Genomic DNA, 14,552 nt, shown 5'->3' on the forward strand with positions numbered 1-14,552 from the left:
GATTTGAGGGACAGAATGTAACTCTCTTTATAATAATAAATACTCAGTATAAAATAAGCCCTTTTTTGGTTTTAAATCAATTTTGGATAGTATGATGTAAGAGTGTGAATATTGAGTTCAAGGCCACAAATTGGCTTTACTATTCAACTCCTTCCTTTGCTAGGTGAATTTGGATAAGTATCTTAACCCTTTGTGTATCAATTTTATCTTCTAATATGAAGATAAAAATATAAGTTGTGCTCATCTCTTACACTTTATACCTTATAAAGTATCCTCATGTATGCTGCTTCATGACAGCTCATGAATTATGTATTTTATTCTCATTTTACACATCCAGGTAATTGTTTCATTTCAAAAGTTAATTAACCTTTCCAAGATCTTGGGATTAACAGGAATTGGAAAGAATTCTTTTAGTGGTCTTAAGAAGGGAACATATTTGTCTTTTCTCAGAAAAAAATACACAATCTTTCACGTATTTGTATATGCAGAAGGAGATGATTTGGCAGTTGGAAATTATAACAACAAAAGATGTGCTATGTAATAAATCATGCTCAAAGGGAGATGAGTCCATTTTATCCCCTCAGGAACACTTTCCTAGTTTTTCTCTAGTATTTCTTAGTTTATTTACCTCTGTCATCCTCATAGTCCAGCAGACCAGCACCTGGAAGAAAAAGGAAAGAGTGCTCCATGATTTTGCTTCTTGAAAATTAGTGGGGCTTTAAGACTCTGAGACCTAATGTAGACATGAACTCCTGATAACAGGTAATTATGGGGAGTTAATTTACTTTGCAGGAACTAAGGACTGTGCATAAGTAGCAGGAGTATGCTAAGTGACCATGCCAGTCACCATTTTCCTAATATTATCTGGGCTGAATAATAATCAAAAGGGGTCTCAAAGTTGCTTTTTCCTTTTGGTGAAATTCTCCCAGTAACTTAGTTCAGTTCATGGAATGATGCACTATGAAAGGTGCACTATGCACTATGCAATGGTAAACAAGACAGATTTGGTCCCTGATTTATGGAAATTTCATAAATGCTTACTTTATTTTTCTCATGGGTATAAGTACTTACTTTGCTCAGAACTGTATCTTGAGATATCAATTTCTGTGGATGAATTAAGCAAAAATATTTCTATTAGCCACTTGTGAGAGGTGTTCTTTATCCTGTTTCAACTTTCCTCACTCTAAACCATGTTTCTTTGCTCCCCAAATGGTCTGGACATTATGCATTACTGGTTTCTACCTTTTTCCCTTGCCTCTAGTCAGCCTTGTTTTGTTTATCCTTCCATATGACTTACTATTCTCTGAGAGCCTATAGGCACTGAATATGAGAAATAAGCAGGGATGTGAAATCCAATGGACGGAGCAGCCTGGTAGGCTGCAGTCCATGGGGTCGTGGAGTCGGACACGACTGAGCGACTTCATTTTCACTTTTCACTTTCATGCATTGGAGAAGGAAATGGCAACCCACTCCTGTGTTCTTGCCTGGAGAATCTCAGGGACAGGGGAGCCTGGTGGGCTGCTGTCTATGGGGTCGCACAGAGTCGGACATGACTGAAGCAACTCAGCAGCAGCAGCAGTTGACTAGAAGGAAGTGGGAAAGATGCTAAGAAAATTCCTGAAGATGTCTCATGGCACAGGAATAGGTCAATGTAGATCTAAGCCATATCTCTGTTTCACTGGCAACTATTACTCTATATTTGTTTCTTCTTATCAGCTCCCTAATCACTAAAAATATTGAATTCTTTCCATATAATATTAACCAGTGGTATCTACTAGTGTAGTGCCTTCTCTCTTCTGTTTTTTTCTTTCTTTTTTAAATTTTATTTTTTTTTAAACTTTACATAATTTTTGTATTAGTTTTGCCAAATATAAAAATGAATCCGCCACAGGTATACATGTGTTCCCCATCCTGAACCCTCCTCCCTCCTCCCTCCCCATACCATCCCTCTGGATCATCCCAGTGCTCTAGCCCCAAGCATCCAGTATCGTGCATCAAACCTGGACTGGCATCTCGTTTCATACATGATATTTTACATGTTTCAATGCCATTCTCCCAAATCTTCCCACCCTCTCCCTCTCCCACAGAATCCATAAGACTGTTCTATACATCAGTGTCTCTTTTGCTGTCTTGTACACAAGGTTATTGTTACCATCTTTCTAAATTCCATATATATGTGTTAGTATACTAAGGCAATTTCCCTTGGAGCTCAGATAACTTTCTTTGAGACTATTCATATTATTTCTCTTGTTAAACTCAATGTGATCTTTTTTTTTTTCTTTCTTTCTGTAATGTGAGATACAGGGGGAATCACTAATAGGTCAGAGATTACATGTATTGAAATGGATTTCCAGAATACTGGCAAAGTCTCTATCTAACTGGTAAATAGGAAAAAACTCAGACTGAATCTTGACATTCCTACCTCTGTGGCTTTCATAGAGAATCTCCATTTTCATTCATTGTTACTCACCATTTTGCTTGCGCCGTGTCCATCTTGTTAACAAAATAGCGAGAATGGCAAATCCCAGTAGAGTCAGGATAACAGCCAAAACTATTTCTGAAATGAAAACTCACCTGTAGCCTGTTTATTTAGACATGGTCATTATCAGAGACAATTTCTGGGCACCTCTTATGTACAGATAGACATATCCCCTTCACCCCCTTTTGTGCTACCTCAACTCTGTTCTTCCTTTTTCATCATCTTATTGTCCCCACATATTTTCCCTCCCATTTCTTGGCTTTTCTGTTTGTCTTTTTGGTCAGATACTAAGACCCTCAGATGCTTGTACTCTTGGTTTAGAGTGGGAAATCTGACAGATTTCCTCCTCATTGAACTCCTTACTCTGTGGGCAAGAGATGGTTAGCGCAGCCAGTGGCATGTGAAGAAATCCATTGGGATGTTAGAAAGAAATATTAGTTTTAATTTTATGTAACTTAAAAAAATTTTATAGACTTTCTGTTTTAAAGTCTGTAAAAATTTTTATAGACTTTCTGTTTTCTTTATGTATTAGTTGAGTAGTATGTTCATAAAATTTGCATTATACATATATAAGAAATGAATGCTCAAAATTTTTTTCATAGGTGATCAAAAAATTTGACTGTAGGCCATTCAGTTCATACTAATGCAAGTCACAGCAGAGGACAGAAACTTCTTATTGAAAAAGACCCCTCAAACATCACTTACCAAGTCCTTCATTATAAGATAGATATTTATGAGGGTTGCTACTGTGGTCAGTAGGAGAGAGCACAGTGAGACTTTCTAACCTTAGTGTGTGTTTATGTGTCACTAAAGAGAGAATCTTAACAAGATTATATTGCTGTGGTTATGAAGAGCATAGACTGTGGAGGCTTTGGGAGAAGGAAAAAAAGGGAGGAAAGATGGAAAGAGAGAGAGAAAACAAAGGTAAGAATGAGGAAGGATGGGAGAAAGAATGTGAGGAAGGAATGAATTAAAGAACCAACCATAAATCTGCCTATGACTGTGAAAAATGATGAAGAAAACTAGACTTCGAAGGGCTAAGAAAATTACACCAAGATTAAAGATACTGCAAAAAAGCAATATGTGAATTTCCCTCAAGATGTAACAATATACCTCCAATTAGGGCAAATTAGGAAAATGTTTGCTGAGTCTTCTAGGTATTAGGTCAGAAGAGAAAATACTCTTACCAAATAACCTTCAGAGATTTGCTCTTAATATACCACTAAAATGAAGAGCAAATAGTTTGGCCTGTATCATGAAAGTAACAATTTCATATCTGATATGAAATAATCCTTAGGAAAGGAAGGAATAAACACGTAGGATATTGGATCAAGCCTCTTGAATCGTGCCTGGAATGTTCTTATGTTAGACCGCTAAGAAAATGCTCCTCTCTCTTCCTGAAGAAAATAAGAGGAAGAATTGAGGAAGATTATAAAGTGAGCAATATTACAGGCAGTGAGATAAAAGACTGAGGAATTTTCCTGTTTCTCCAGAAAATAGCTATTTTCTTTGACCAATTCCAACTCTAGAAACTGAAGGAGAAATCAGCACTCACTGTACAGGTTGAATGTGGGTTTGTTTTCCTCAGGCTTCCAGAGGAATCAATGAAAGTGAAAGGAAGGATATTGAATACAATTATGTAAAGTTTAAAAATAAAATAAAATTAAAAAAAAAAAAGAAAGAAAGCAGGCAAGGAAGGGAAAGCAGTTGTATTAAAGTTCCCAAAGAGAAGACTCCTGAGCCAGTAGGGTCAAGAGGCCTCAAAGAAGGGGTCAGTCCATACCCAAGACTGCCATGTTCCAGGTATTGTCTTCAGTGGGTTCTGTGTCATCTGGATTTCTTTGTCAGAGGGAGATCAAGATAAAATAAACACCCCAAGCTCACTGTTTCTGAGCAGTATGAACTTGGATGTGGGGGAGGCCCTTGTAAACAAGGATGCAGAGAGTCACAGAGGAATCGTGTGGCTCAGGTTGATCAGACCTAAGCAGACTACAGGAGTATGGCCTGTGAAAGTTCTGGAATGTGTGTCATAACAAATAACTAGAACTTAGAGGCAGGAGGAAAGGAAGAGGGTAACCAAGAGGCTGTAAAGATATCAGAATACTTTGGAGGATCTTAAACTTAGGATACTGGAAGGGAACTTACTCTGTCTGGGCTCTGGGATAATTTCTAATTTTCCAGGGATTTTGAGACCAGAGATTGTGTTTCATCCATCTTTATAACTCTTGAGGCAGTTAGGGACTTAATAAATGTTTGATGATTAAAAGCAAAAAACATTTCTAGGTTCCTTGAAACAAATGAAAGGTGAATCATGAAGCTGAGTCAATGGAGTTAAATGTAGTAAGGGAAAGCTAAGAGGTTGTGGTGCGAGGAAGAATGAGCCAGTGAATGGAATTTCACAAGCCATTGTGGAGGACAAAGAGAGCAGTAAAACCCCCTTTTATTAAGTGTTTAGGAACCATAAGGCTCTGTGGTGGTTTAGTTGCTAAGTCATACCTGACTTGCAACCCCATGGACTGTAGCCTGCCAGGCTCATTTCTCCATGAGATTTCACAGGCAAGAATATTGTAGTGGGTTGCCATTTCCTTCCTCAATATAGCTCTGTAGTAGATACTTTCCAAGGACCAACACATGTGATCCCCAATAACCTTCACAATGAAATCCTTTAAGACTGAGACATCTGTTTGCCCAACCAGCAAACAGTAGAGTTTCTGACTCGAGAGTCCATATTCTGTTTACAAAGCCACAGTTCATTTCAGTTTTGGAGGCCTACTGTCCATGGTGATATATTTTAGACTAAGCAGTGAGGTGCAGGAGGAAGAGAGTAATGTTCTCCAGTTATAGGATTCTCCACCTACCTACTTTGTCTTCTAAGATTGACTTTGATAGTTCAAATCCTTATTTAGCCTATTTTTGATGACCTAGATTGATGAGGAAGGAGTCATTTAAAATTTTTACATATATAAATTTAAATGATTAGTATTTAAATAATCACTCCATATTTTGACTCATCTATTGACATAGATTCAGTTCAGTTGCTCAGTCGTGTCCGACTCTTTGCGACCCCATGAATTGCAGCATGCCAGGCCTCCCTGTCCATCACCATCTCCCGGAGTTCACTCAAACTCATGTCCATCGAGTCGGTGATGCCATCCAGCCATCTCATCCTCTGTCATCCCCTTCTCCTCCTGCCCCCAATCCCTCCCAGCATCAGAGTCTTTTCCAATGAGTCAGCTCTTCGCATGAGGTGGCCAAAGTACTGGAGTTTCAGCTTTAGCATCATTCCTTCCAAAGAAATCCCAGGGCTGATCTCCTTCAGAATGGACTGGTTGGATCTCCTTGCAGTCCAAGGGACTTTCAAGAGTCTTCTCCAACACCACAGTTCAAAAGCATCAATTCTTCAGCGCTCAGCCTTCTTCATAGTCCAACTCTCACATCCATACATGACCACTGGAAAAACCATAGCCTTGACTAGACGGACATTTGTTGGCAAAGTAATGTCTCTGCTTTTGAATATGCTATCTAGGTTGGTCATAGCTTTTCTTCCAAGGAGTAAGCGTCTTTTAATTTCATGGCTGCAATCACCATCTGCAGTGATTTTGGAGCCCCCCAAAATAAACTCTGACACTGTTTCCACTATTTCCCCATCTATTTGCCATGAAGTGATGGGACCAGATGCCGTGATCTTTGTTTTCTGAATGTTGAGCTTTAAGCCAACTTTTTCACTCTCCACCTTCATCAAGAGGCTTTTTAGTTCCTCTTCACTTTCTGCCATAACAGTGGTGTCATCTGCATATCTGAGGTGATTGATATTTCTCCTGGCAATCTTGATTCCAACTTGTGCTTCTTCCAGCCCAGCGTTTCTCATGATGTACTCTGCATATAAGTTAAATAAGCAGAGTGACAATATACAGCCTTGACATACTCCTTTTCCTATTTAAAACCAGTCTGTTGTTCCATGTCCAGTTCTAACTGTTGCTTCCTGACCTGCATATAGGTTTCTCAATAAGCAGGTCAGGTGGTCTGACATAGATTAATTCTAGTTATATCACAAAGTTATCAGAACCACTGTAAATCCAATAGTCAACTACAAATATTAACCATATAATTTTGACTATGTTAATAGCATACCATAATAGAATTATATAGAATTTGATTGCATAACATTTTGCAAAATAGCTTAATATCTCAGCAGCCTGGTTTCTGAATTGCAGCTATCTTACCATAGCCTAAATGTGAAAATGCAGAAAAATTCTAATGGAGAAACATTATAGTTCCTTGATATTACCATTATACTACTCCTGCCATCATAAATCTGAACCCAAACTCAACTAAACCAAACAAACCTAAACGCCTTTTGTGATGGTTAATGTTATATATCAACTTGGCCAGGCTATGTGCCCAGTTATTTGGTCAAGGAGTAGTCTAGATGTTGCTATGAAGGTATATTTTAGATGTGATACACATTTACAATCACAAGACTTTAAGTAAAGCAGGTTATTCTTCATAATATGGCTGGGACTCATCCAATTAGCTGAAGGCCTTAAAAGCAAAGGCTGAGATTTCCTAAAGAAAAAAGAATTATGCCTCAAGAATGCATCATAGAAACTTTGCCTGTGTTTCCAACTTGCTTGGCCTTCCCTGTGGATTTCAAACTCAAGACTGCAATATCAACTCTCTTGTGCTCTTATAGCCTACTCACCAGCCCTAAGATTTCAGACTTGCAAGCCGTCACAATTGTGAGCCAATGCCTTACAATAAATCTCTTTTTCTAGATATATTAATACTTTATTTGTTCTGTTTCTCTGCAGAATACTAATATACCCCTGTGCTAAATGTCTTATTATTGTCAATATGATGTAGTGTACATGTTAAAAAAATTACATATGGGCCCTTTGTATACTTCCAGTGGGTGTGGGGAACATTTGATCTATTTTAGAAAACTGACCACACACAAAAGGAATTCTAAAACACTAACAAGGAGAAAGAAATAATGTAGAAAGAGTTCAGATATGCAACTTTCAATGGATTTGATTTGTTAGAGTTTGCAGTTTAAGAAATGTACAATAATGAATAACAAGTGTCACCTTTGATCTGTACACTTTGTTTGCTTAACATTGATAATCAAAGATTACATCTTAAAGGCATACTTGTCCTTTACTTTAGGCATTGGATGAGATGAGAAAATTTAATGTTACTATTGCCAGCCCTTCCCAGAGGGTGCAGTGGCAAAGAACTTGCCTGCCAATGCAGGAGACATGTCCCAACCCAGAGATTGAACAGTAATTCGAGATGGAATATGCACTCAAGTTCATTGTAACATTGTTCACAATAAACTAAGCTATGGAGACAATCTAAGTTGTTATTCATTGACAGATGGATAATGAAGATGTGGTATACATATATACAGTAGACTATTACTCAACCGTGTAAAAGAATGAAAATTTTCCATTTTCAACAACTGGATTGACCTAGAGGGTGTTCAGTCAGTTCAGTCACTCAGTTGTGTCCATCTCTTTGCAGTCCCATGGATTGCAGCAGGCCAGGCTTTCCTATCCAAAACAAACTCCTGGTGCTTTCTCAAACTCATGTCCATTGAGTTGGTGATGCCATACAACCATCTCATCCTCTGTTGTTCCCTTTTCCTCCTGCCTTCAGTCTTTCCCAGCATCAGGGTATTTTCCAGTGAGTCAGTTCTTCACATCAGGTGGGCAAAGAATTGGAGCTTCAGCTTCAACATCAATCCTTCCAATGAATAATCAGTACTGATTTCCTTTAGGATTGATTGGTTTGATCTTCTTGCAATCCAAGGGACTCTCGAGTCTTCTCAAAACCACAGTTCAAAAACATCAATTCTTTGGCTCTCAGCTTTCTTTATGATCCAACTCTCACATCCATACATGACTACTGGAAAAGCCATGCTGCTGCTGCTGCTGCTAAGTCGCTTCAGTCATGTCCAACTCTGTGTGATCCCATAGACGGCAGCCCACCAGGCTCCCCTGTCCCTGGGATTCTCCAGGAAAGAACACTGGAGTGGGTTGCCATTTCCTTCTCTAATGCATGAAAGTGAAAAGTGAAAGCAAAATCGTTCAGTCGTGTCTGACTCTTCGCAACCCCATGGACTGCAGCCCACCAGGCTCCTCCGTCCATGAGGTTTTCCAGGCAAGAGTACTGGAGTGGGGTGCCATTGCCTTCTCTGGGAAAAGCCATAGCTTTGACCAAATGGATCTTTGTTGGCAAAGTAATCTCTTCTTTTCAATATGTTGTCTAGGTTGGTCATAGCTTTTCTTCCAAGGAGCAAACGTCTTTTAATTTTATGGCTGTACTCACCATCTACAGTGATTTTGGAGCCCAAGAAAATAAAGTATGTTACTATTTCCATTGTTTCCCCATCTATTTGCCATAAAGTGATGGGACTGGATGCCATGATCTAGTTTTTTGAATGTTGAGTTTTAAGCCAGGATTTTCACTAGCCTCATTATACTAGAGGGTATTATGCTAAGTTAAATGTCATGCAGAGAAAGAAAAGTGCCATATCATTTCATTTATATGTGAAATTTAGATACAAAACAAATGAACAAACATATGAAAATAGAAACAGAAACATAGATACAGAGGAAAAACAAGTGGTTGCTGGAGGGAAAGAGGATGTGGGGATGAGTGAAATTAAGAGGTACAAGCTTCTAGTTACAAAATGAGTCAAAAGGGTGAAGTGTACAGTTTGGGAAATTAAAAAAAAGAAAGAGAAACCTAAATGTGTTAAAACAAAGGGATTGTTTGATAAATTATTGTATATATTACACAACACAGAAAAGCATGTTTTTATAGAATTTTTAATGACATGGGAAGAGCACATGATATAATTAGTTACATGGGAAAAAAAAGCTCAAATAAATTAAAATACAAATGAATCTGAAAGTCAAAACATGCATTAAATTAATAATAATGATCTTTCATTGTGTTATTATGAAGAATTTTTTGTATTTTCTAATATTTTCTGTGTTTGCACAGTGGTTTTTTATTATTATTTTTAATATAAATTTATTTATTTTATTTGGAGGCTAATTACTTTACAATATTGTGGTGGTTTTGCCATATATTGACATGAATCTGCCACGGGTGTACATGGGTTCCCCATCCTGAATCCCCCTCCCACCTCCCTCCCCATCCCATCCCTCTGGGTCATCCCAGTGCATCCTGTATCATACATTGAACCTGGACTGGCAATTTATTTCACATATGATAATATACATGTTTCAATGCCATTCTCCCAAATCATCCCACCTTCACCCTCTCCCACAGAGTCCAAAAGACTGTTCTATACATCCATGTCTCTTTTTTTTGTCTCACATACAGGGTTATCGTTACCATCTTTCTAAACTCCACATATATGCATTACTATACTGTATTGGTGTTTTTCTTTCTGGCTTACTTCACTCTGTATAATAGGCTCCAGTTTCATTCACCTCATTAAAACTGATTCAAATGTATTCTTTTTAATGGCTGAGTAATACTCCATTGTGTATATGTACCACTGCTTTCTTATCCATTCATCTGCTGATGGACATCTAGGTTTCTTCCACGTCCTGGCTATTATAAACAGTGCTGTGATGAACATTGGGGTACATGTGTCTCTTTCAATTCTGGTTTCCTCACTGTGTATGCCAGCAGTGGGATTGCTGGGTCATATGGCAGTTCTATTTCCAGTTTTTAAAGGAATCTCCACACTGTTCTCCATAGTGGCTGAACTAGTTTGCATTCCCACCAACAGTGTAAGAGGGTTCCCTTTTCTCCACATCCTCTCCAGCATTTATTGCTTGTAGATTTTTGGATAGCAGCCATTCTGACTGGCATGAAATGGTACCTCCTTGTGGTTTTGATTTGCATTTCTCTGATAATGAATGATGTTGAACATCTTTTCATGTGTTTGTTAGCCATTTGTAGCCTTCTTTGGAGAAATGTCTGTTTAGTTCTTTGGCCTATTTTTTGATTGGGTCGCTTATTTTTCTGGAATTGAGCTGCAGGAGTTGATTGTGTATTTTTGAGATTAATTCTTTGTCAGTTGCTTCATTTGCTATTATTTTCTTCCATTCTGAAGGCTGTCTTTTCACCTTGCTTATAGTTTCCTTTGTTGTGCAGAAGCTTTTAAGTTTAATTAGGTCCCATTTGTTTATTTTTGCTTTTATTTCCAATATTCTGGGAGGTGGGTCATAGAGGATCCTGCTGTGATTTTTGTCGGGGAGGGTTTTGCCTATGTTCTCCTCTAGGAGTTTTATAAATTCTGGTTTACGTTTAGATCTTTAATCCATTTTGAGTTTATTTTTGTGTATGATGTTAGAAAGTGTTCTGGTTTCATTCTTTTACAGTTTTGCCAGCACCACTTGTTAAAGAGACTGTCTTTTCTCCATTGTATATTCTTGCCTCCTTTGTCAAAGATAAAGTGTCCATAGGTGCATGGATTTATCTCTGGGCTTTCTATTTTGTTCCATTGATCTATATTTCTGTCTTTGTGCCGGTACTATACTGTCTTGATGACTGTTTCTTTGTAGTAGAGCCTGAAGTCAGGCAGGTTGATTCCTCCAGTTCCATTCTTCTTTCTGAAGATTGCTTTGGCTATTTGAGTTTTTTTTTTTTTTTTTGTATTTCCATACAAATTGTGAAATTATTTGTTCTAGCTCTGTGAAAAATACCATTGGTAGCTTGATAGGGATTGCATTGAATCTATAGATTGTTTTGGGTAGTATATTATTTTCACTACATTGATTCTTCTGATCCATGATCACGGTATATTTCTCCATCAATTAGTGTCCTCTTTGATTTCTTTCACCAGTGTTTTATAGTTTTCTATATATAGGTCTTTTGTTTTTTATGTAGATATATTCCTAAGTATTTTATTCTTTTGTTGCAGTGGTGAATGGAATTGTTTCCTTAATTTCTTTGTCTATTTTCTCATTGCTAGTGTATAGGAATGCAAGGGATTTCTGTGTGTTGATTTTATATCCTGGAACTTTAGTATATTCATAGGTTAGCTCTAGTAACTTTCTGGTGGAGTCTTTAGGGTTTTATATGTAGAGGATCATGCCATCTGCAAATAGTGAGAAGTTTTATTTCTTCTTTTCCAATTTGGATTCCTTTTATTTCTTTTTCTGCTCTGATTGCTGTGGCCAAATCTTCCAAAACTATGTTGAATAGTAGTGGTGAGAATGGGCACCCTTGTCTTGTTCCTGACTTTAGGGAAATGCTTTCAATTTTTCACCATTGAGGATAATGTTTGCTGTGGGTTTGTCATATATAGCTTTTATTATGTTGAGGTATGTTCCTTCTATTCCTGCTTTCTGGAGGGTTTTTACCATAAATGGATGTTCAATTTTGTGAAAGGCTTTCTCTGTGTCTATTGAGATAATCATATGGCTTGTATTTTTCAATTTGTTAATGTGGTGTATTACATTGATTGATTTGCATATATTGAAGAATCCTTGTGTCCCTGGGATAAAGCCCACTTGGTCATGATGTATGATCTTTTTAATGTGTTGTTGGAATCTGATTGCTAGAAATTTGTTAAGGATTTCTGCATCTATGTTTATCAATGATATTGGCCTGTAGTTTTCTTTTTTTGAGGCATGCTTGTCAGGTTTTGGTATTAGGGTGATGGTGGCCTCATGGAATGAGTTTGGAAGTTTACCTTCCTCTGCAATTTTCTGGAAGAGTTTGAGTAGGATAGGTGTTAGCTCTTCTCTAAATTTTTGGTAGAATTCAGCTGTGAAGGCATCTGCTGCTAAGTCACTTCAGTCATGTCCGACTGTGCGTGACCCCATAGATGGCAGCCCACCAGGCTCCCCCGTCCCTGAGACTCTCCAGGCAAGAACATTGGAGTGGGTTTCCATTTTCTTCTCCAATGCATGAACGTGAAAAGTGAAAGTGAAGTCAGTCAGTCGTGTCTGACTCTTCGCAACCCCATGGACTGCAGCCTACCAGGTCCTCTGTCCATGGGATTTTCCAGGCAAGAGTACTGGAATGGGGTGCCATTGCCTTCTCCAGTGAAGCCGTCTGGACCTGGGCTGGAAGATTTCTGATTACAGTTTCAATTTCCGTGCTTGTGATGGGGCTGTTAAGATTTTTTATTTCTTCGTGGTTCAATTTTGGAAAGTTGTACTTTTCTAAGAATTTGTCCATTTCTTCCAAGTTGTCGATTTTATTGGCATATAATTGCTGATAGTAGTCTCTTATGATCCTTTGTATTTCTGTGTTGTCTGTTGTGATCTCTCCATTTTCATTTCTAATTTTATTGATTTGATTTTTCTCCCTTTGTTTCTTGATGAGTCTGGCAAATGGTTTGTCAACTTAATTTATCCTCTCAAAGAACCAGGTTTTGGTTTTGTTGATTTTTGCTTTGAGTAGTATACTCATTTCCACTATATTGATTCTTCTGATCCATGAATATGGTATATTTCTCCATCTATTAGTGTCCTCTTTGATTTCTTTCACCACTGTTTTATAGTTTTCTATATATAGGTCTTTTGTTTTTTATGTAGATATATTCCTAAGTATTTTATTCTTTTGTTGCAGTGGTGAATGGAATTGTTTCCTTAATTTCTTTGTCTATTTTCTCATTGCTAGTGTATAGGAATGCAAGGGATTTCTGTGTGTTGATTTTATATCCTGGAACTTTAGTATATTCATAGGTTAGCTCTAGTAACTTTCTGGTGGAGTCTTTAGGGTTTTATATGTAGAGGATCATGCCATCTGCAAATAGTGAGAGTTTTATTTCTTCTTTTCCAATTTGGATTCCTTTTATTTCTTTTTCTGCTCTGATTGCTGTGGCCAAATCTTCCAAAACTATGTTGAATAGTAGTGGTGAAAGTGGGCACCCTTGTCTTGTTCCTGACTTTAGGGGAAATGCTTTCAATTTTTCACCGTTGAGAATAATGTTTGCTGTGGGTTTGTCATATATAGCTTTTATTATGTTGAGGTATGTTCCTTCTATTTCTGCTTTCTGGAAAGTTTTTTTTTTTTTATCATAAATGGATGTTGAATTTTGTCAAAGGCTTTCTCTGCACCTATTGAGATAATCATAAGGCTTTTATTTTTCAATTTGTTAATGTGGTGTATTACACTGATTGATTTGCAGGTATTGAAGAATCCTTGCTTCCCTGGGATAAAGCCCACTTGGTCATGATGTATGATCTTTTTAATGTGTTTTTGGATTGTGATTGCTAGAATTTTATGAAGGATTCTTGCATCTATGTTCATCAATGATATTGGCCTATAGTTTTCTTTTTTGGGGCATCTTTGTCAGGTTTTGATATTAGGGTGATGGTGGCCTCATAGAATGAGTTTGGAAGTTTACCTTCCTCTGCAATTTTCTGGAAGAGTTTGAGCAGGGTAGGTGTCAGCTATTCTCTAAATTTTTGGTAGAATTCATCTGTGAAGCTGTCTGGACCTGGGCTTTTGTTTGCTGGAAGATTTCTGATTACAGTTTCAATTTCCATGCTTGTGATGGGTCTGTTAAGATTTTCTATTTCTTCCTGGTTCAGCTTTGGGAAGTTGTACTTTTCTAAGAATTTGTCCGTTTCTTCCAAGTTGTCCATTTTATTGGCATATAATTGCTAATAGTAGTCTCATACAATCCTTTGTATTTCTGTGTTGTCTGTTGTGATCTCTCCATTTTTGTTTCTAATTTTATTGATTTGATTTTTCTCCCTTTGTTTCTTGATGAGTCTGGCTAATGGTTTGTCAATTTTATTTATTGTTTCAAAGAACCAGCTTTTGGCTTTGTTGATTTTTGCTATGGTCTCTTTTGTTTCTTTTGCATTTATTTATGCCCTAATTTTTAAGATTTCTTTCCTTCTACTAACCCTGGGGTTCTTCATTTCTTCCTTTTCTAGTTGCTTTAGATGTAGAGTTAGGTTATTTATTTGACTTTTTTCTTGTTTCTTGAGGTATGCCTGTATTGCTATGAGCCTTCCCCTTAGGACTGCTTTTACAGTGTCCCACAGGTTTTGGGTTGTTGTGTTTTCATTTTCATTCATTTCTATGCAAATTTGATTTCTTTTTGATTTCATCTGTGATTTGT

General features: G+C 37.5%; 1 protein-coding gene across 1 annotated transcript in view; it reads right to left on the bottom strand.

Moving 5' to 3' along the window:
- Window positions 1-14,552, bottom strand: part of TSBP1 (testis expressed basic protein 1) — a 153,526-nt gene that overhangs the window by 64,006 nt on the left and 74,968 nt on the right. Inside the window, exons 3-5 of the mRNA XM_070360966.1 lie at window positions 2,471-2,569; window positions 1,072-1,104; window positions 629-661 (exon numbers count right to left, since the gene is read on the bottom strand). Coding sequence (XP_070217067.1) covers window positions 629-661; window positions 1,072-1,104; window positions 2,471-2,569 — 165 coding nt within the window. The remainder of the gene's footprint in view (window positions 1-628; window positions 662-1,071; window positions 1,105-2,470; window positions 2,570-14,552) is intronic.

This window comes from Bos mutus, chromosome 23, assembly GCF_027580195.1.
Source record: "Bos mutus isolate GX-2022 chromosome 23, NWIPB_WYAK_1.1, whole genome shotgun sequence".
Lineage (NCBI taxonomy): Eukaryota > Metazoa > Chordata > Mammalia > Artiodactyla > Bovidae > Bos > Bos mutus.